We start from the raw sequence: 23996 nt of genomic DNA, 5'->3' as shown, positions 1-23996 counted from the left end.
TAGGAATTCAGTCCAAACTGTGTGAGAAGCCCTCTGCAGTTAGCTGGAAGGGCACCAGTACCTCAAAGTCCAGCCTTTAGTGGCTCTCTGCCAAAAAGTGCTATGAAAACATCAGCACACAGTCAAATATATAAGTGAACACTTCTTGGATTCGAGGACACTACTGACAGTGATGGCTTTTTGCTTTACTTTCTAAGGAGGTAAAAGTTGTTAAAATTGTTCTGATAGAATGCCTTTTAATAACATATGATATTCGTGCAGTATCTGCTACACTTTATTACTCAAGATATAGCTGTTTCCAAAGTGATAGCTCATAGGCTTTGAGGTTTGTAGATAAATTTGCCTCACTGAAATAGAATGTGGTTAATAGTACACTTCACAAGGAATGGTGTTTTCCATTGCTTTACTCTAAAGTAAGGAAAGCAGCTTTAATAGAAACAAACCCTGCAGATAGTGACAACAGAAGTGAGAATTGCATCAGTATGTGGCTGCTGTGTGTCAACTCCATGATTTAATAAAAAAAAATAATACTGTAGCTGTGACTGTCTCTGAGAAAACAAGTGATCACTCTCAAATTTAGAGGATGAATAAGGCTAGCAAGTTTTCAAGTGAACTACCTGAAACTGGTAGAGGCACACAAAGTATTTTGAATTGGCTTCCTGATTTAGATGTTCTTTCTTTCAAAAGCAGGGATTTCACTAGAATGTTCCAGAATACTAAAATAAATGTAGTAAAAATAACACCACAGTTGAGATATTATTTTAGTGTAAGTATAAGGCAATATAGTTGTTAAATGAAAGTCAGATGAGGAAATCAAACTTTTTACCAGTAAAAACTGCATTTTAGTTAAAACACCAACTTGTCTATACGATACTTAAGTTTTACCTTTGGTATAGGTATAAGAAATTGTCTATCTGGTTTTAAATCCCACTAAAAAGTTGAAGTCAAATGAATCTTTAAATTTGAACTTGTTTAAAGGTGTATGTTGGTTCCAAATTAACTTAATTCCTTAGCATATCTTCAGAAAACCTTTGGCTGGTTTTATGTGTTTTTAACTAGACCTTTGTTTTTCACCCTCAAACTTTAATTTTTGTCCCATGGACCTTAAAAGAGCACTCTTCTAGGGAGAAAATTGATAACCTTTTTCAGAGATGTATAATTTGAAAATTCTGGTTCTTTAGACTAATTACAGGACATGGCATTCTGGAAACCTGAAATCATTTATGCTTGGTAACTTTTTCTATGTACTTTGTTGGTGGTTCAACAGATGCATAAACACAGCATTAAATTAAAAAATAGTGTGTCTTGGATGTTTCCAGAGTAACACTAAAAAGAAAAGAAGAAATAAGGAAAAACAAGGTAATTTTGTTTTTATGGTATTTTCCATTTTCTAAATGTTTTCTCTTTAGAGAAAATGCTAGCCAGAGATGCAGGTCAACTGTTCTGCAAAGAGAGTGCATTCCCTTTCTCATTGGTGAGCTTTCTTTGGCTTCTGGGGGAGACACGTGAAATGCTTGCGCGCTTGTATCAACGTCCCCCTCTTCCCAGGGCCTGTCCCTGTCAGGTGCTGCAGCACCAGCCTGTCCTCAGGACCCATGACCTTCACACTTTGCTATATTTGTGAACTTGTCTTCTCTCTCTCTGATGTTTCAGTAAATTAGGGTGCAAATGGGGTAATTTCAAACAAGTGTCAATTTGTAAAAATCCTGTATCATCCAGCAGTTTTACATTTATTAGCCATGCAAAGAAACAGAGGCTGTAAGTTTGTGGCATCCCACTCTCTTCGCACAAAATCAGAAGCATAGGAGGGACTATATGAAAGGTCTCACAAAAGCTTGTTGGCGTGTTAAAGTCTCAAGTTTCAGGTTTTCATACTGTGAAAGTTCAAAAACAAAATATGGGAAAAATAGGTGAAACACTCTACCCAACAATATAGTTCAATGTTAATACACTATAGTTTTAAGTTTTAGTGCACCCTGAGCACTAAAACTTAAGTGAACAGGGTGTTAGAATTATCTGACAGCAATTTGTGTTATGACAGCAAATGTTTAAAGGCTTAAATGTTTAAGCTTAAATGTTTAAAGCTTATCAGGATCCAAATCCCTTTAATTTACCAGATCTGTGTTTTCATATTTTATTCTCTCTCATGACATCTACAGCATTTGTATTTGTCCCTGGGGCAAATGGTACACAAATATTCTGATCTTTCCCCCACAGGATCATAATCCTGTCTAATTTTAAGCACCTACCCAGCTAGCTGGAACACCACAAACCCAGCAATTACATTGGACTCTCCACATCCTAAACAGGAGGAGATCCATGTGGACAGACACATGTATGCGCATTTTCTTCCAAGGAATGCTACTAACCACTTCAGAAGGAGCTCCTGGGCTGGCCCTCCACTTACTGTGTGTTTCTGTGTTTTGTGAAACTCGGGTTTCAGTCCTGCTCTCTGCCAGGAAGAAATGGGTTCCCTGCAGGAAGAGGGAGTGTTCTGTGCCTCTTTGCACCAGTCCTGCTTTCCCCGTTGATAAAAGGATGATTATACTGCCCTGTTTGGCAATTTCTATTTAGCCTTGCTTTCCTTAACGACACTTGTCACGTTCCTGGCATAGGCTTTAAGTTGGAAGAAAGCAAAGGTTCTGTAGCTTCAACCCTGAATTTTATGTATGGAGATCTGTAACATTTTTGATAGAGCTTTTATAGGTCTATCCATTTTGGCACACAACTGAGTTTGGTAGTTTGTGATCAATCATTTGGGGCCATAATCCAGGATCAATATATTTGATTCTTGATTTCAAAGCACTCTTTCACAGTAGCAGGAAATTTTCTGGATAGCTTTTATTTTTGTATTTAAAAACCCAAGAGACTAGAGTCACTGTTGTGACTCTATGAAGAAATGGTGTGTGTACTCCTATTGCTGGCTCAGTAGAAGCAGATTTTTGTAATGTCATTCTTTCATTTCTTACTGATGTGTTTTCCATATTACCAATGTTTACTGCCTCCCTAAGTGTCAGTAGCCCTTGAGTTGCAGTTGGATCCCATTTCTCCCTTTCCTGAAGATCTTCCTGCCTCTCTAGGTGGTCACCACCACTCCTTTGGTCCTGTTGGTTTCAACAACTGTTGTATTTGCTCCCTAACTTACTTACCCCAGTAAATGGTGTTTAAGTGCTTTAACAAACAGATTTTTTAATAACACAGCTGAAATAAGTAATGAGGTGATAATATAGAATGTTGCCTTAGCAGAGCTGGTAGTTCATTAAACTGCAGGAAATTAGCACAAGTGGCAGTTCGTATAACAGAGTGAGGAGAGTCTGTTTGGTTGCATCCTCCATCTTCACTTGACACTACTGCTGCATCATCCCTGCAGACTTCAACTAGTGTTTTTATACCAGTTCTGGTTAAATTTTTTCAAGTTCAGAGGCTTAGCTTTAGTTTAAGGTTGTTACAAATGTAGTGTCTAGACTTACAGGTTTAGTTTCCATACAAAAATAACTCCACAATTTGGAATTAATGGAGCTGAGAAGTTTTAAGAGTTTGTGTCGTGTTGTGTGGGTTTTTTCTTCTATTTGAAGTTGGTTTGTGTATATTAATGTATCATGTGCCTGTAGCTTGAGAACACATGAGAATGTCTTCAGTACTTTAGGTCATCTTTTGTACATTTTCCATACAACCAACCAGTGCTCTTCAGACTTTTTTCCAAGACCTTTATTTCTGTGTTTCTGTGATATCTCTTTGTGTCACTGACAAAGTTCACCTGTAACTACTGCAGCCTATTTTAACAGCATCAAATACTGCCTGCCTTGGTTTTCCTGAGATACAGCCTCCACCCTTTCCTTTTCTAATGGCCTGAGCCAGATATACTCCTTTTTTCACCATTGTGTCATCTGTTTAATGGCTGGTTTTGTACCCTTGCAGCTGCTAAATAAAGTTGTCTAAATAGTGAATGCTTTAGAGGAAGGAGCTCAGGTTATGGGGATAGGTTTAGATATGGGAGGAATTCCTTTTAAAAATAGAATTGGAAATAGTTACATAGTAAAGCAGTCTTGTACCTTTGTGCATCAAATGCAGTATACTTGCACACTTGTCTTCATTGTTGAGAATAGCATCAGACAACAATGTAAAAAAATGGTAGTAGGTATGCACTGAAGTCAGCAGGTGAAAATGGAATTGGTGTGCATCTCCTCTACCTGCCATAAGATATATAAAAAAGGAAAGTGAGTTCTAACAATAAATTTTTGCACTGGTAACATGAGCTTACTGCTGCTTAGTTCTGATTAAATAAAAATTAAAGCCTTTTAAAATAGTTTTGCATTAGAGATGTATATTTCAAGTTTATAGGAAACTGTTGTATTTCAGACTAGCCTCCTTCATAACCTCAGCAGAATTTTGTATTGCACCATATTCCTCTCTTGTGGTTAAGACCAATCATATTTCTAGAAAGACATAATTTTTCTGCTTAATACTTCAAGCAGTAGAAATTCCACCATGTCCCATAGTAAGTTATTGACTATCCTCATTAAAAAAAAAAAATTCTGTTTCTCTTCTGACTTCTAAACACTTCATATAGATGTAGATTTCGTTTTTTCCAGACATATTTATAAACAAACAAAACCCAGAACAGCTGTACATATACGTAGAGACATCTAGACATTTTCCTATATATATGCATGATTGAATCAGTCCTCAGTCTTTTGGGTGAGGCTAGAAAGATTGCATGGAAATTGTTCTCAATACTTGCTTGTCTTAGTACATACAGGGAGCTGTCTCTTTAGACTTCCAGGAATCATTACCATAGACAAATCATTCTTGCCTTTAGAGTTACACAGCCAACCAACAGAAAGATGTACTGGGAAATAAATGTGTTTTCAAATATACAGAAAAAGATAATTGCACAGGAACATCAAATAACATCATTTCTTGTTGTTTAATTTGGATATTTTTACCAAAAACTGGATGGGAAAAAGCCCCATATTTAAAGTAGCAGTGAAGAAAATCTGTTGTAAGCAATACTTAGAGGATTAATTGCCTTCAAAAATCTGCTGGTGCTTTTCTACATTTATCTAGTTGTTAAAGCATCCTTGCAATGTGAGTAATTTGATTCAATTTCTGCCTAAAGGAATCTGAGTGTTCCTACCTTCCAAGTGTTTCCACTCTTCAACAAAGGTATCCTGAGAGTAATGCCCTTTCATCTCTGCTATTGAAGCTATTGCAGTCTGTCTGAAATAATGAAATACTAAATTAGCCAAAGAGAGAATGAGAAAATCATTCCTGAATTAAGATATCCTGGATCATATCTCCTTCCTCAGGTTCAGATACCTGGCTTGCTCAGTATATAACTAGTTCTAGTGTACTTGTGAAACACACAGTGATAAAGATGGTATAATTGTATTAATTGTGATTTGGTTTTGTTTAAGAAAAAAAACCCTTGTGAAATCTTTCAAATAGGCTAAATTGGTTGCAAGAGGCAATTTTAAAAAAAAACAGTTTAGTTTTCAACTATCAAAAGGTTTGTATGTTCTTGCAGGGAGCTTTACCTCCCAACTAAAAAGAGTTCACATCCCAAAAATGCACTTTATTATGCCAGTCTTGCAGTTTATATCAGAATGTTCACAAGCAGTTATATTTGCATTATTCAGGGTACGGTGGCCTTCCTACTCTATTTGAAAATGAATTTCAGGAAGCTAGTATGACTTAAAGTTTCTTAGGGCTCTTTACAGTTCCTAATTGTCTGGGAAACTTTTATACTGTTGAGGAAGGAAGGACAGTCTCTAAAAATGTCAGTAGTGTGGGAACTTGAATGGCATGTTCAGAGCCTTCTCTGAAGCTAAATGGTTCAAGCATTGTTACAGATTCCATGGTTTTATGTTTAAATGATAATGTAGGTTTTATCTAATATTTCAGAATTCCTTATGTTTGGAAACAATGCAAGTCAAACATTAGCTAATCCCACTGTATCCATTCTTTCAGGTAAGGAACAATCTTCGGGGGAGATAACCATGCACCCTGTCTCAGCAGCTCCACTCTCTGTGTTCAGTAAAGAATCAAACTCCTCAAAACACAGTGACCACCATCACCATCACCACCATGAGCACAAGAAAAAGAAGAAGAAACACAAGCATAAGCATAAACATAAACATAAACATGATACTAAAGAAAAGGAAAAGGATCCTTTTGTTTTCTCTAACAGTCCAGCCAGTGCACGATCAATCCGTTCCCCATCACTTTCAGACTGATACCGATGGCTTCTCTGGAGTTCAACATGAAATACTCTTGGAGTGGTTAGAAGGATGTACATAACTATAGCTTCTATCTTTTTTTATGGAACTAAGAATATGTGAATTGTCTTAGCAATTCAGAAGCTCTGCCACCTTTGAAGCCTTCTTTTTGCATGTGTGGTTGTTGAAATCTGATTCAAAAAATATGGTTTATGATTCTGACTCATTTTGTATTTCACTGTTCTCCACACCTCCCACTCTTTTTTCCATTTTAAACAAAGAAAACAGCCCTTTACATAAGAGCCCCATGTCCACTGGCAACCCCCTGCACATCACGCTTACCCTGTGTATTGCCAGAATCAATTATGGTTTAATCCTTTGAAGAATGTTAGAGGCAGAGTGTGTTTTAAGCAGAAGCCAATTGCCAAGCCTTTGGTGACAGACTGTTTCCAGAGCAGTATTGTATAACTAAGTGTAGATCTCCTCAAAAGACAGGGATTTTCTTTAGTCTTCAGCTGACCTGTTTCTTGCTTTAACCATTGCAACGTGATGTCAGACTAAAAGAACAACAGTATGTAGAACATTTGCATTTTTTCAGATACTAAAACTCTTGAAAAATTCCAGGCTGCTTTTAAGCTGGTGGTATTTATTATGGATATGAGCCTTTTAATATGATTAAATTCTGCAATTGTTTTTGGAATTTTAGCAAAATGCGTAATGCATGTTTTGTCCTGTAATCAGGCTTTTAAAAATCCAATAAAGTTTGCGAATTATTTTGACAGAGGCAGGATTTTTTTCTTCAAGCTTACATTGGAATATGCTTTTGAAAGATGCTTCTTAAAATTTTAAAAATTCTGAAAAGTTTAAAAATTAAAACATTGAAAAATAGGTATATCTTCTTCCTGACGGGTGGTTTGAAAGCAAACTCAGCTCATGAATCCACAGGAGAAATATATCAGTAGATTAAGCTAGGTCTGGGATTTGAAATGATGGATGCGCTTAAATTTCTTTAGCTGTGTTTTATGCAGTGTTCTGTTTGCATCTAGGAACTGTTTTATTTAAAAACTTAATTTTTAAAAAGTTTTAATAATAGAGATAAATAATCTCTGCTACTTTTCTTTATGTGTGGAGAGGCAGTGTTTTATTTCCATATACTGGTTAGCTTCTGTTGCCCAGAGTTTACATAGCATTCTATAAGGTCGTTGTATTTGGGTTAAATTTTTTTACCAATTTTCACAAATTTTCATGAGAGACTGATTCTCATCCTTAGAACAAAGAGAGAAAGTTCAAGAGGGACCCAATAAGACTTTTTTAAAGCCATATTCTGTTTCATAAAAGTTAATAAATACTTTTATATTCTATACCTGCTGGTGAATCCTGTAGTTCTTGGAATAAAAAGTTATCTGTAGGCTAGAAAGATGATAGGCTCAGGTACTTTGTAATATGCATATGCTTATTTTGTTATTCAAGCACTACATCCTTTTAATAGTGCACAGATTGCTGTGCTGATCGCTGCCCTTGGAACTTTGGGCTGGATTCAGACACAACAGGCCTGGGCAGCCTTGCAGCCTCTTCTGATCTGCTGCTTTACCATGTCAGGGGAAGCCCACCTGGGTTTCCTTTTATCAGTAACTGTGAGCTCCTGGAGCTTAGGTGAGCTAAAGGTGCAAGAGGAATACCTCAGCATGGGTTGGATGAGGGTGTTTTGGGTACTCACCATGTGTGCAGCTCAGCTCAGCACTCCTTGTGAGACAGCGAGTCATAGCTCAATGGAAATATTCTGAGGTGTTTTTCCCTTGGCTAAGCAGTGATGTAACAGTGCCAGGGGTGTTTGTGGGAGACCTGGGCTAATAAGCAATGAAAGCTGGCATTGTTTGGGAGATTGAAGGCAGATGCATTAATGTTTTAGAAATGAGGTCATGGATAATTTATACTGGTGTAGTTTCTACTTTCAGAGATGTGGATTTACACTCTTAGGCTGAGAGAAAAAGTATTGTTCAGTGATACAGGCACAGGACTGAGGCAGGGCTGTAGCACAGGAGTTCTGCCATCAGAGGTTTTGCTGTATGACTTTAATTGAACTATTAAATACATGCTGAGACAATATGGTGAAGATACTGCAAACAGAAAATTGGAAGGTAGGGGAGGAAGGGGGAGAATCTGAAAACACTTTTTCTAATGCAGTTTCTGAGGTTACATCATGTTCCTCATTCAGAATATCCATTAGCGTATTTGATGGAATACAAAGTTAGAGGTCTGCAGGTGGTGCAACATGGACAGGCAATGTTCACAAACTGGTAAGTGTGCTCAGAAATCAGAATCATTTGGCAGATTGCACAGGTGATTCAAAGAAAGCAAACTGGAATGCAGAAGGAATGAATGTGAAATTCTGAACTCCAGGGAAAAGGAAGTAGATGAAAGCAAGCCATTCTCCCCATCTAGTACAGTACAGTGGAAAAAAGCATCTGCTTGGACAGAGGTGAGCAGTTTGATACTATTGCAAAAGTAAAAGTCACTTAAGGATTAACAGGAATTTTTCAATATAAAATGTGAAAGTAATTGTTCTATTGGGTGCCAGTGATCTGGGACAAAATATTTTAAGAAATAAGTGGGCAGATGGAAACAAGAGGTAACATTTCATGTAAGAAAATACATAAACAGAACTGAGTATTCCTGGTCTAGAATAAATGAAGTCTGAGGGAGGAACTCACCTTTCACATACCTAAAATATTGCGACAGCAAAATCGTTTATCAGTTGTTATATTTCCTTTGGGAAGGGAGGTATTACCTTTATTCACCAGAAAAAATATTTTTGTTGAATATTAAGATGAAAAGGATTCCAACAGGCACCCAGTGATGATGTGAAAACTCATTTCTTGTAGGCTTTAAAGAAGCAGATTGGCAAATGTTTGGAGGGGATGTTTATGGGATGCTTCACCTGCTGCAGTGCAGGGACCTCACTGCTATGGTTGTTTTCATGGTTTCTTTAATCTTCCATTTTTGTCAGTGAAGTTCTTGTGGTGCCTGCCTGGATGTGACCAGCACTTCCAGAAGGTTTAGGAAACTGAGGTCTTTGCTCTCAGCAATTGTGGTTTAGCTTGAGTTTTTCTTCTGCTGAAAAATTGATGATTTCAAAGTTATAACTTGACCTTGATTCAAACTAAAATTTGATATTTGGACGGTGGATTAATCTCTGTTCTCTCCACCTTCAAACCTCTTAGGTTGCCTGTAACCTATGTAGTGGCTTTTGATCTGATCTGGGTTCTCATTTTTGGTTAAAACTCCTGCTTTATAGTGCACTCTTCTTAAAACAAAAGAAAAAATATTTTATTTGAGTGGGGTGTTAACCAAATACTGCAAGAATGCACCTTACACTAATGAGTAATGTGTTGTTGAAAATAAGCAAAGCAGTCAAAGTCTGGAGAATTTATTTCAGTGTATCAGCTTTTAAAATTAATTCCTTTATTTTGTTCAATATAAACATTAGAACACACATAAGTATAGGGCAAATATGTAATGCTAAAATATCTGTATGCATTTCTAATGCAGACTTTTCATTGGGCTTTTTCTTTATTTCTCAGTATAATTACAGAATAAAATGTCCACAAAGTAAGTACTGCATCTCTTAAATTTGTAGGCATGCTGAAGCATCTAATGAGGACGTAACTCCTCTCCTTAGGTGTCTTAGTAAGCAGGAGTTTCAGGAGTGTCCCAGTGCTGTGGAGGGAGGGACAGGAGGATGCACCTTCATGGAGTCCTTGGGTGAGCTCATAACATCTCTGTATCAATAAGTTCTGCTGTCCATAAAGCACTCAGGCTGACACAAGAGCTCCTGTCAATGAAAATTAGTGTCTTACACTGTTCAGCCTTTGGGACTATAAGAGCTTCTTAGGTTTAGTTGATTTCATATTCATAGAAATAGAATTTTTTTCAAATTCTAATACAAGAAATTTTGAGTCATGTAATTATTTTCAGTTCTTTATGATAGTTCATTCTCAGAACTTAAGAACCCAGATTTTAATGGAGCATTGGTATTAAACAGCAGCCCTTAAATTGTATGTTTCGATTTTTATATATTCTAAAATATATGTTTACTTTCTGATTTTATAATTTGAAATTACAATAATATATGAGTGCTTGCATATGAATTATGTCACAGCAGCTAATACTTAAAGTCTGAATTATTCCATAGTCATCTGATACCATAAATATACATATTCTAGACATATTTCTAAAGCTTTCTTTTACTATTATTTTTGTCCTGATAAATCTACAATGTTAGCAATCTTTGTAGATGTAGAAAAGTCAGGATTTCATTTGAACCATATTGCATTTTACTGAAAAATCCTTCAGTTAGTACGGTGCTTAGGTTGTGGTAACCACCATAAAGTGACAGAGCAAATGAAAGCATATTTAGCTGGATTTCCTTAATCTCTGAATGAAAGTGAATCCATGTGGGTATGCTTTGGGCTGGTTTAACAGCTTGTCCCTCCTGCAGCAAGAAGCTCTTTTTCCCCACAGCTCCTGACCCCGCAGCACATGTAGGATTTTTTGGCTAACTGGGTTCTTCAGTGGCATGATACAACTCTCTAAGCTGTGAATAAAATTGGGCTTATTCTTGCACTGTTATTGAGCTTTAACTTTTGGGCAGAGGCTGAGTAGGCAGCAAGGCTCATGCTTGGCTTGTGAAGTCAAGGGTGGAGTGGGAAGAGGGAGGGAGGGAGGGAGGCGTGAGCAGGAACAAAACCCTCTTTGGCAGCAGCAGCCAGTTCATTTGGCTCTACTGCTTCTTGGGACTTTGCTCTGAGAAAATCATACAATAGGGAGAATTTAAGTTTTCACATCTGTGCCTCTTTGGGAGTCTTAATTTTGTTGTGAATTGGTTGAGTGATTGTTTTGAATCAGATTCGTTTTGGACATTTTGGAAGGTTGGCGTGAGATGAGCTTATGTGCCTTTTTTTTAATTTGCTGTGTTAAAAAAATTTGGTCTCAGTGATAGAGTGGAAAAGAAACTCACTTCAGAAATTACTCCAAAAGTCATTTCAGGTCAAATAGAGTTTTATCAAATACTTTTGTTGTTGGGATGATGATGATGATGATGATGATGATGATGATGATGATGATGATGATGTATTTTTCTTTTATCCACAGAACTGAATTTCACAAGAGTTAATCTGAAGCAATTAATTCTGAAAATGCACTTTTCATTTTCTAAAGATGCCTGTATTTTGTAAATAAAGCACGCTGTGAAGTGTAACTGGTGAAATCTCTAGATTTAAAAATTCCCTAGAAAAAGGCAGAGTTTGAAAATGAAGTACAAATGAAAGCATATTGCAAGACCCGATTTATTCTTCCCCTTTTCAAAACCATATTTCTGAGGAAAAAAAGGTCTCTATTGAAACTTACATGTTTTGTAGTTCATTCCCCATCCAGGAGCTGAACCAAAGCATATGGGGGAAGGTTTCTTAGAAGTTTTGAAACTATTTGACTGCAGCTTTTCAAGCTGATACAGAGCTCAAGGAAGTTTTTCACAATGCATTATTGTCTTGCTAGTTTTAGTCACTTAATTCCTAGTTTTTCTGTACAGTGAAAAACTTGAGATAGAGAGGAAGAGAAGGGTCTGGGATGCTTTGTTACCTCAGGGAAGAGAGGTTTGGAGAGATTAAAGGTCTACCATCAGCTCTGTCACTCACCCTCCTAAGGCAGCTTCTGCTGCTTTTGGGTATCACGGACCTGCTGCTGTCATCACCTGTTTTCCTCCACTGTTTCTTTGCCTTCAAGTCTTCTCCCAGTTTATAGATGCAATAGATGTCAGAGGGATGTCCAAGCTTCCAGAAAGACAAATCACTCAAAGATATCCACTAAAGCAGAGAGTTTAAGCTGCTTAGGAGCAGCTACCCTACACTTGGGGATTTGAGTCTTGTCATGGCTTTTCATGGTCTGTTCCCAGCTCTGTGGCCAGCAGGCTGCTACAGGTTATTTCTCCTCTCTGAGAATCAAGCACAGACATTCCTTGTCCCTTGTGGACATTTTACAGTTCCAGAGTTGTACAAGCATCTTGCTTGTGTTTGGAGCAGTATGTATAAAGAACGCTTTTCAATCTCAAATGTAATTTTATAATGTTGGAATCCTTATGTTTGTTACTGAGTAGTTGACTAATTTCAAAATACTGAACACTTTCTGTTGCTTTTATTTTGAGAGTCAGATTTTCACAGAGACATATTTTTTATAGCACTGAAAATCTTCCAGGTGCTCTATGAAACACTCAGTACTTAGTGAGTAAGATTAAGACACAAAGGAGGAGAGAGAACAAAAGCTTTTTTACATCTCTTCATGGAAGAGAAATAGACTGTAGAAGAACTGATAAAGGACTTCAAGGAATTGGTTGTTGATTATCGCTATGATGAAGAGATATGAAAATCTCCGAATAAAATAGTGTGGAGAGGGCAGCTGATAACAGTACTCTTTTTGCAAAAAAAAGTTTAAAAATTTAATTGGAGATAAAATCATTTGTGAAATGAAAACAAGAAAGTGGTAATGTATATAATGTACAACATCTGCCTAATTTTTGACCATTGAGTGCTGTATTCCTTAACTGAGAACCTACCAAGAGCCCCATTTCTTTTTCAGAGTCAAGAAGCATATCATAACTGAATATCTGTCATCCAACAGAAACTAACAGCTTGGAGGTTCACTTTTCATCTTCCTCTGGTGATTTGTGCTATCAGGAATAGAGAAAGCTTCTAAATATGTGATTTACAGCTGTTTTACAAAAATCAAATAGACTTTGAACCTGATTTACCTGTTCTGTAATAATGTATGTAATGTATACTTGGGCTGCACAGAAACATAGTTGGGAATTATTGGGAATTAGCCTTTGAGCTGGGTTTTTATCAGTATGTATTTCTGATTGTGGCTGTGAGTTGAGGCAATGACTTGTACCTTTGCCTAGAGTCTGAGATGATTTTGGGTAATTGGTGCCACCATTTGAAGTAGATATTACAATGCCACTGAGAGCCCCTTCCATCTTCCTCAGTTTGAATGCCAGTTTTTCTCATTCACCCACCTTTCTTGTTCTTAGTTATGATGGAGGCTTCACCCAAGGATTATAGGAGGATTCAGTCTGGGCAGATTTTCAGGCTGAGATGATCCTGCTCCATGTGCTGGGTTCCTGAAGCAACTCCTGGCAGTTACTTCTCTGCTACAGAAAAGGGAGGCTGTAAATCCTAGAGTGTTTTTTGGTAACTGTTATTTAATGTAAAGATGAATTAGTATAAGGCATCCACAATGTTATTACTGTTAGAAGAAGGTCCAGGTAGTATGTGCAATACTTAATATTCTCAGGCCTTTGACATTCATTGGAGGGACATCACCATCTCAGTTTTTTGAATCCTGGGATAATTCAGAACTTTTTAGTTTCTTTTTGTATCTGCAGAGTTCATCTCTGTGAAGGCAGCATCTCCCTCTTCTTTTAAATTACTGCTCAGGTCCTCTACATACTAATTACTTCTCTGCCCTTTCAGGGGGGCAAAAAAAGCACTTACAGGCACCCGAGCTGCAGTCACAAGTGCCAGGATTTTTCTCCAGCCCACCTTCTGCATTGTGACTGAAATGTTCATCAACCACACAAAAGAGCTGTTTTGGACATTTCATGTGGCAGCAGGTGCTGTACCAGCACTTTGCCAGGCAAGGAGGGGATGGGCTGGAATGTGAAACACTGTGTACCTCTCACGAGCTGAATACACTGTGCAGATAAGGCCACCTCGCACCCCATCAGCTCTCAAGCTCCTCTTCTCCCCAGCCCCATCTCCCTCCTCTTCAGTCTCCCCTCTTTTTTCTCTCCATTTTCTTTTCCTCTACTACAGTTTCACAATTCCCCAGCTCAGACATGATTTCAAACCCCATTGAGATGAAGTGCTGAACCAGAAGATGGGAGTATGTTTATGCATAGGGCATCAGTACATGACTCCAAATTGTCTCTCATGGCCTTGAGACCCTTGCAGAGGTGGTAAAATCTGGTAAAAAATGCAGTGTGCAGGTGAGGGCACTCTGGTCATTTGCCACTGTCTACTCCCCAGACTTGTTGTTTTGCTTTTGCAGAGGTTTTCAGTGTCTAGTGTTTTCTACAGCCCAGATGGATGCAGTGATCTGCCCTTGGCACAGCTCTGGGGTGCTGGAGTGACTGGGGACAGGGAGAAGCACCAGTGCCTGGCATGTCTCTGCTTTCTGGGCTGGAGGTCATGCTGGTGCTCCAGCAGCAATCAGAGATCTGTTTGATCAAAATACAGGCAGCAATTCACCTTCACATACTGCTCATGTCCAGCACTGTTTACAGGCTGGCCTGGGAACAGGTGACTGAGTAGCATTTTCAGCCTAGAGGAAAATAGGTCATTTTGTTTAGGATTGGGTGTGTTTTCCTTTTTGGAAGGCTACTCTGTTAAACATCTTAAGCATATGAAATTGACCTAATAATGTACTATGTCCTTTCCATTTAGAGTCTGTAGATTTCCTTCTATATATGTAAATAAATAAAATTTATTCTGAATAATTGTAGGATTTCTATATAAATTGACTTTATATTACACCGATCATGACCCTCTGGGTTAATAATGCTCATACTAAGGTTTGATTCTGAAATATAGCAAAACCTTAGAAAGGCATAGGGAAATGAGAGGCCCCATTGTGAGCTAATGACCTTGGTGAAGGAACCAACATGTCAGCACTGTAAAATGAGATACACTTAATAGCTTTTCACAATGGATGCTTGTATACGATACACATCAGCGTACTGTGAAGTGGCTTGTTATGATAAGACCATAATATAGAACTTTTCTGTTGAAATAGTTCTCTCTCCCTACTTCTTGGGAAATATGTGTTCAAATAAATATGTGGGTTAGTGAGGCAACAGATAGTTATTTGTCTGTCAAGTGTGAGTAATGTAATACGAACAAGCATTAATGACCTAACTCTTTAATTCAACAGGAGATCCTTATTTTTCTTACATGCTAGCTTATTTCTTAATATTTTGGAATCCACTGCTCAGTGTGTGTTGTGTATTCCCAGAGGAGCTGAGAGCAAGTTACAAGCTTTGGATTAACTCTCAGTTTTGCTCAACTTTATCATCTCTTGACTCTCTCTGGGGCTTCTTCAACTCAGTGGCTGGCAACCATGTGTATCTGGTCCCTGAATCATCCACTAACATCTGCCTGAAATACTGAAAGACTCACATTTTTCAGTGGACATGAGAGGTAAAACTGGCCAAACCATTCATGTGATTTAGAAGTCCTTGCCTGATTTTCAGAAGAGACACCAGCATGGCAAAACCAAAGCCCTGTGAATTTCTGTAAGTTAGCACCTTGATACAAGGCTCAAGCAGTTCACATAATCACTGCCACCAGGGCAAGCAGAAGTGAGGGAGCTAAGCAAATGGATCAAGAACTGTGAAAGGGAGTCAGTGACAGGCCATAAAGTCAAAGGAAAATCTGAGAGTAATAGCAACAAGAAAGAAAAGCTGGGCATCAAGGAACAATGAGCAAAGATGACTAGACAGAATAATTTAGAGCCATGATCCACAGGGTTGTAGCCAGAGGTTCAGGAGTTTTGCTGCTCCTGGCCAACAGGTTTCATATCCATTTGCTTAAAGCCTGTATTTTGCTCCTCTGTAGCTGTGAGTTACCAAAAGGATGACAGCCTACAACAGCTGTGATTGCCAATCTCTTACCTCATGCAAGCCAGACATGTTCCATACTGCTCTTGAACAATGAAGGAGGCAGCACATCACCAGCACACTAGGAATTGCTCTTCTTTTAATTCAGTCTTTTAAAATAATTTTTAAATAACAAGCCACAAAGCACTCTCTTTGGAGAAAATGAATAAGGTCCGTTTGAATGGACATAAGACTATCTGGGCAGATTTACACAGTACCTTGGCATTCAAGTACAATGAGACAATCTCAACACAGTGTCTTGAGTGGGGAATGGGGCTGCAGGAAATCTGGTCATCAGCTCAATCTTTTTCTGGAGAGCTGGATCCATGTCTCCATGAGATGCTGCCAGGTCTTTTCAGCTATAATTTTTAGAAAAGGTAATTTTTTAACTTCTCTGTTCAGCCCTCAGAGAGCCCAGTTCTGATTAGGAGAACTGCTGAGTCTTGATGGGTTCATGTGAAGATAAGTCTGTGCTGCAGACATCCAGTACAGCCTGTCTCTGGTAGTGCCTGTTACAGACTGTGGTAGTAGTGTTTCATAAAGCTGTGCATTCTTGAAACTGGTATTCTTGAAGTCTTAAGACAGGGTCTTAAATGTAGTAGAAATGGTCTGTTAATGCCCCTGTTTCTCATCTGCAAGTGGTGTTGCCTTTACCTGAAAGGTGTGATGTCAAGATATTTTGGAAGCTGCTTGGACACCACTGCAAGGACATTTTTTGATCATCTTGTCTATAGAGAAGTTTTGAATGGTGCTCCACAATAAAGAAGTCAGGAATTTGTATGCAGCGACTGTGCTGAGCTGCTGTGCTTCTGTCAGTATCACTGGCAGCACCTGGAAGATTCAGCTGGTCCTGCAGCCCCGATGTGCAGCTCTGTAGCATTTGAACAGCAAGGGTGTGTTCTGTGCCCCTTTTTTCTTAGCAGCATTTAGCATTGCTAAATGGATGTGTCTGAGAGCAAGCTGCTTCAACATTTCTGATCTGGAACAGCACTCTGCCTGCTTTTGCTGAGTGGTATTCATGTGGGAAGCAGATGAAGCAAGGGTGTAAGAACATGTTTGTTGCTGTGGTTGATGTTGCTTTAAGCAAGGGTCTACAGCACCAAGACCTGTACAGAAAGCACCTGAACAGGACATATATGAGCCAGAGCAACACACATGAATCAGTGTCTGACCACAGGACAACTGGGTGGCAGTGGAAATCTGTCCTAGTCTGAGTGACCTGGAGTACGCTTTAGGTGACGTATTTCAAATTTAGGAGATAATGCTGATACCCTAAGAGCATGTTAAAGCTGGTTGTTGCAGAGATATGAATATACTAAAAAGTGTGGGAGAATTGTGGGCCTACACTGGATGTCTTCTACAACACAGAATTGGTTGCCATCTTGATCAGGTCCTCGGTAGCAGAGAAGCACAAAACCAGCTGGCAGCTCCTTCTGCATTAGGCAGGAGGTTTTCCCTCAGCCACACTTCAAGCTCCCTTCAGCCTTGTGCTGCTTGTTGAACACCGTGTGGCTTCTCAGTACTTGATCACTGTTTGTATTTGACAGGTGACCTTCGAGTCGAGTCAGTGGCTACTTGCCATCCCTTGTTAAATCTGCCTGGTTTAGAGTAATTGTAAAACATTAGATGGACTTTTGGTGAATATAATTGGTTTTCTCTTTAGACAACATTCCGAATTTAACACATCTTCTCCAAAGCTTAGCATAGCACTTTCCTGGAGCTTCATCAAACCCCAGAACTCAGTGTTTAAAACTCAGTGTTAATGCCTGTTAGAGATGATGTTGTAATAGCCTCTGTCACACTTTGAGTGATGGTCTTGTTTTCTTTAAATCTCTCTTACCATCTTGGAGATATCAAATTTTGGAATCAAACACTGACTTTAATGCAGGAATGTTCCCCATGGGCTCTAATGTTTTATCCAAGAGTCCCAAACTTTGTATACAATTGCTGCTCTTGATTTCCAGTCTAGGTGACTGTCTCAAACTCCCTCCCAAGTTTGGTGTCACCAAAAAAGCTCACATCTCTTTGCAGGTAATCAGAAAGAAGGGCTGGGCATTAGGAGATCATCTGAGTTTGCAGACACTGAAAGAACCCTTGATTAGTAGCTCTTGAGCTGAAGATTTATTAAGTGATTTTATTTATTATATTCCTTTTTGAGTGAGTGAATGCATCTCTTGACAAAATGAGACATCCCTTTTCTGCTTCTCTCCATTCTGCACAGTTCATGCTCCCCAGGGATGGGAGGAGTTCCTTCAGTGAAATACAAACAAAAAAGTCAAGATTCAGTTGCTACATGGGAATAGCAATTAGTATTTCCAATGTTTTAAACCTTGAATATGTTTTAACCCTCTCATTCTTGTTTTCTAGGTGAGGAAAATGTTTTGGCTTTCCTCAGAAAGGCATGGGTAATCCTCTTGCAGAAATATACAAGTTCTTTGTGTAATGGAAAGTGCATGAGCTGGGGAGACAGAAAGTTCCAGCTCCTGGATTGTTTTCTTAAACATTTGCAATGGGTATGGATTAATTCAGGGAACCTCTTGATTTTGTCATGAAGGGTGAACTTGGCAGTCATGCTGTTACACCTCCAGCTCAGAAGTATTTTGATGGTAGTGAATTTTTGATATAAAGTTCATATCCAAGCTGCTATGTGGCCCCACGTGGAGGGGAAGATTTAGTACCAGGTACAGGAAGGAATCCCTGCTCTGAATGAACAGCCCAGCTGTGTGCAGCTCATTACTGTTGGGCCTGTTGCTAATGTTGTTTCTGATGAGGCATGTTTACTTACTTTCACCATGACTGTCCGGAAATCCCAGGGCAAGAAATGTCAGAACATTTGCCAAATCACTACTTCACCCATCAAGCTGATTGTTGTGTGTTACTCAGTCTGGTTCACATTAAGGGTTTGCTCCATCCCTGCCTTTGCTCTTTTGGGGTATATTGATTACTTGTGGTGGGTTTTATAACAAACAGCCCTTTTTGAGGAATTACTCCCCCCTTTTCTCCCTGAGCCTGTGGCATGTTAGTAAATACAGGACTAATCTTTTCTACTTCAGACACAGTCTATCTAAGGCAGGTCATCCAAAGCAATCAAAAGCAAACTCCTTCCAGTTGTTGATTATTATGTTGTATTATTATGTTATATTATTATGTTATAATGTCTTTTGCAAAGCAAACAAAAAAGAAAAAGCCTACCTAAAAAACTGGAAGAGGCCCAATTTCTCCTCCTGACAAGTATCTTATTTTTCTGTATGTCAAAAACTTTTTCAAGAATCACAAGTCCTGCAAGCAGTGGTAGGTTGGTGCTGGTGCTGCTTGAGAGTTGGCCTGTGTAAAGGGAAGGTTTGGCAGCCTGGGGTCTGGCTGGCTGGGCGTGCACACAGCCAAGCCCCCTCACACCAGCACAACAAGGGCTGAAGTCTCTCCAGGGGCTCCTCCAGAGCACAAGAGGAGATCTGACTGATAAAGACAGGCCTGAAAGGCTGTCTCAGATCTGCTGTCTGCAGTCCCTGTGAAACTCTGCAATGGACAGAGGGGGCCTTTCACAGCCTGGGTTTGGAAGTCTGGCATCCTCCCCAGCATCTGATTTAACAATTTCATCTTACATCCAACCTGAGATGAATGGCAAAAGCGTAAGGGGTCAGGGAGAGTAGACTGTTGCTTTGCAAGAGAGAAGCAGCACTCTTGGAACCCTCTTGATGTTGTATTATTGCTGCTATTTATTTGCCTAGTTCCACATTAATCCTGCTGGTTTTACCTACTGGTAAAGTATGAGCTGAATTAATAGATTGGTGAAGCTCTGCTGGGAGAGTACATGCTCCAATAATTAAATTTTTTAAATTATTACTTGTTTTATTTCTACTATGCATGTATTGCATTTATACCTAAGTTGGCTTTTTGTTGTGCTTCAAGAATTCCTGCATGTCTTGCAGGTAACTTGGGAAGGAAACAAGATGGGATTGTGCTCTACAAATCTTTAAAATAGAGAAAGACACCTTAAAAAGTCATCTCTTTAACTATATTTGGGCTTTATTTTACTTTCAAAATTCTTATTGGTCCCCTGGACGATATGTGAAGACTGACAGTTCAAACAGCAAAACTCTATTTCAGTAGTAATTATGTATTTTCTGAAGGTGCTACCTTGTTAAAGGTAAAATATGTTTTTTGCAGAAAGATGTTTATAAGCTAAGAATTATGTGGAAATTACTGTCAGTGAGGCAAGAAGAGAAAGTGGAAGAAGGATGGATGCTGTAATCTGTTAATTTTTGCCAGTCTTCTCTAGGCATGTTCTATTAAATGTTTTTCTCTGAGGTAATGGATGTAGGGGTGGGATGATAGCAAGAGGCATAGGAGGCTGAATCTGGAGGTGTTTTCACCCTTTGAGCCAAAAGTGGTGATAAGAATCAGCAGTGGTACTGAGAATAATGGATCTGGAACTTTGAGAAGAAGCAAAAAATATCTGAAACCTGAAATTAGCTGTGATGAAGAGCTTTTTGGAGTTTTCTAAGCTCAATAGCTCTTCATTAATGCAGTATGACATATGTTTATTTCAATAGTGTGATCCATAATAGCTAACTCCAAATGGAAGCAAGAAACTCAGCTGAACACAGCTTGGCAAGTTGCTGGGGCACCTGAGTTTTATATGCTCTTCTAGCTACACAAAAGAGGTTGCAACAACTTCAACTGGAAATGCTCAAAGCCCTAATGAAAGGTTTAATATTTGAAATGTGGAGCAAGACTATGCTCTGGGCATGAGACAGAAAATGAGAGGGAGTAGCTGACATCACCTTAGCTAAATTTGAGCTTTTGTTGGCGGAAAAAAGGTCTGAGAAAAAAGTACATCTCTGTAACAGCAAATTGTGTTGCTTAGGCCACCTACAGGGACTCCTTGCTGTGCTGTCCATTCCCTGGTATCCATGTCATGAAAGCAGCTGAGAGCTGTCAAGAAATACAGTGCTAGGAGATGTAAAGAAAATAGAGGTGTTCAGCTCTCACCTGCCTCAGGCCTCTTCCTTGGCATCCCCTCACAAGTGCATTGCCTCTCTCTGTTCCAGTCTCACAGACCCCTTCCCTGTGCATGTGGACTGCCAAAATAAAAAAAGGAACCAAAATCAAAACAAAACCCATCAACCCTGGAGAAATGGCTTTTAAATTCTTTGTTTAGTGAAGGGTGGCTAAGCAAGTGATCACCACCTTAAATTTACTGTATGGGTCCTTGTCTCTGCTGGGATGTTTGGGAGTCCAGTTGAAAAATTGACCAAAGTAGCATTGATGGTAAGAGATCCTGCAAAAGCTAAAGCAAAACCTCAATACATGCAAATAAATATCCATTTCTTGGTATTCCTCTACACTAACTTGCTGCTGCTTGTGAGCAGCATGGTGCCACTAAAAAAATCTGATCTCATTACTCAGGTCCTGCTTACCCTTTGCAGGGATGGGAAGGGATACAGTGCCATTGACTAGCTTCCTCTATCTAGGCCACTTTTCTCTAGTATTTAATCTCATCATACAGATAATTAAATATGCAAACACTTATTATAAATTATAATAGCAATTGCTGGGAAAATTCAGCAGAAGATGAGTCTCCAAGTTTTCTGCTCTAAATCTTGATGCATTGGCTCGCTGACACGTGGTTAAAACACAGCTGTAAATCTCTTTTTGAGACACGTTGTGAGGAAGGAAACACACAGGAGTTTTTCAGCACAGCAGTTACAAGGAAAAATCCCGGAGCTCCTTGCTGCTGCCAATCCAACCCCACTGGTGTCCGAAGTAATTAATGAATTCCTGGCTTTTTACCAAGGCTGGAAAGTGATAAAAAGAAACAATCAAGTTGCTTTTACCTTGATTCCTGTCACTGAAAAGTTCAAACACCCACAAAAGCCTTCAGATGTTTTCACTTGAGTTCAAGTCAAACATTGCAAAGTTTGCGGTTCCCACCCCCCATTTTTTGACCTGGAGTATGATATAATCAAACTATTTCCATCTTTACCTTAAAAGTAAGTGTATAGTTAACATGCCAGCTTTGAAATGCATTTAGGTACTGCTAAAAATCTGTCCAGGTTCAAAAACTGCCATTGTTTTCAGGAAATCTGCACTAAGATATTTTCTTACACTTTTTGTATTGTAAAATGCTAACAAAAAGGAGAAGGTGTATGGAGATATGCAGCTAGAAGGACAGACGGAGCCATGTCTTTCTCTTCCCTAATTCATGTATGATTTTACAATTAGTTAACACAGGACTTCTGAATGGGGTTGTCCTGTCCTCCTCCCATTCCACTTCTGGGGATTCCTGAGAATCAGCCCAGAGGCTCAGCTGGATCTGGTGACTCAGTTTGCTAAACAGACAGAAACCAGATCCAACCAAAATCAGGGGGGAAAAAAGTATTTTGTGCCTTTTGAAGAACTAAATTAAATCCCCTGGGAGCCAAGTGGGAGCCATAGATGGTACAAGAAGGGGGCAGTGGTGCCAGCTAGGAGCTGTCAGCTTCCAGACCTGCAGGGCTGCGGGTGAGATCCTGCTCTTGGGCACTAGGAGGGAACAAACCCCATGGGAGTTGAAGCATTGGTGTGGAGCAGAACTCAGCAAAAGACAATTCCATCCTGTAAAGGACATGGGCACAGAGCTTCAAGCTGGAGGCAGCTATGACACAGTGGATTTTGTGAGCAGATTTGAAAGCCAGCATGTTTGGCCACTACAAGTGGGAGGCTGTTCCCTGTGTGCAGTGTGGGGACACAGCTCTATGAATGGAGGCATTAATTGGGAGCGCGGCTGCAGCACGGGCTCAGGAAAGCTGTTTGGTGCTTGCTTGTGTCCCTTCCACTCCATCAAAGCTCGAGCACTTTATGGAATAAAGGCATATGGGACCAATAAAGCAGATTTAAGGAGATGGAGTCCAGGTGGCAAAAGTGTATAATGGGAAGTGACTTATGGGAAAATGTTGCATTCAAAACTCCTCTGTTGGTTTAGGTGACCCTGTAAATCCAGGCCTGGCTTTTAGTCAATGGGACTACTCATGAGAGCTAAATTACTTATGTTGTAGGATTGAACCTACTGAAAGGAAGACTTTTCAAGGAGGACCAAATAAATGTTCTAACTCACGCTTACAGTGTTCTTAGTTTCTAGCATGAGCCCAGTTGTGAACACAGACAACCAATTTGCTGTAATTTGTATATTTGGTTGGTATGTGTTTACTGAGGGGAGATCTGGATTTATTTAAAGAACTACTTTGCCCCCGGTTTCCGTATACTTCCCTTAATCTCTCTCCACAAAAGAAGCTCAAACAAAACCCCCATACCCTCCTTCCCCCCACTTAATGGAAAACTTGAAAGCAAGCCCTGCACAGTGTACCTTTCATATGCACATAGGTACCTTGCAGTGAAATGAGAAACAGCAGAAGAGCTCTGCAATAACCATGACTGAATGTGCAAGGAAAAAATCAAGCCTTCAGTAGAATACTCCTTCGTTAGATCTTAAAAGTAGAAAAAGTCCCTAGAAATAAATCCTCAACATGATTCTCATATGAAAGAGAATCTTTCCACGTTGAAACCAAATGTTCAAAAGCTCTGTGCTTTGTTGTATTAATGCCCATAATTTATTCTTCTTAGAAACTATCCCTCACAGGCTGTTATAGCACTCAGTGTGGTACATCATCATAAAAACAACTTAGAAGCAAAAATGTTAGAACAAAAACAAAACTCTGAAAGCTTTAGCGAATAAAGACTTGCAGGGGGGTCTGGAAAAAGGACACAAATGTTGTGAGAAATCAAAAACAGAAGTATAAATTGTAAGCAGAAATATAAACTAAGCTTTGTGAACAAACAAGTTCTTTTAGAATTCTCACGCAGTTGTATGTAAAATTGATTTGTGCAGCCCAAAAACCTTTACTGCAGTCATTCCTCTCTGCAACATCCAAAGCTAAATAAGCCAGTTCACTCTTGGGGCTTTTTTCCCAGAATTGAGTACATTTCAGTGCAGGAGCAGCTGTCACTGTGATTGATACCTGCTCAGTCTAGCACTTATTAGGCCCTAATCCATGTTGTAGTTGGCCTTGTAGCTTCCTCTCACAATGGATTTT

General features: G+C 39.2%; 1 protein-coding gene across 4 annotated transcripts in view; it reads left to right on the top strand.

Moving 5' to 3' along the window:
* TAF2 (TATA-box binding protein associated factor 2) overlaps nucleotides 1-6997 on the top strand; it is a 59992-nt gene extending 52995 nt beyond the window's left edge. For 3 of the 4 annotated variants that reach the window (XM_050970587.1, XM_050970588.1, XM_050970586.1), the window contains one exon: nucleotides 5971-6997. In XM_050970587.1, coding sequence (XP_050826544.1) covers nucleotides 5971-6236 — 266 coding nt within the window. In that variant the 3' untranslated portion in view covers nucleotides 6237-6997. The remainder of the gene's footprint in view (nucleotides 1-5970) is intronic. The other variant, XM_050970589.1, reaches the window with a different exon arrangement.
* Nucleotides 6998-23996: the final 16999 nt, after the last annotated feature.

Source organism: Serinus canaria, chromosome 2 (genome assembly GCF_022539315.1).
Source record: "Serinus canaria isolate serCan28SL12 chromosome 2, serCan2020, whole genome shotgun sequence".
In the NCBI taxonomy this organism is placed as follows: domain Eukaryota; kingdom Metazoa; phylum Chordata; class Aves; order Passeriformes; family Fringillidae; genus Serinus; species Serinus canaria.
The sequence above is the reverse complement of the archived record's forward strand: the minus strand, read 5'-3'. Positions and strand labels throughout refer to the sequence as shown.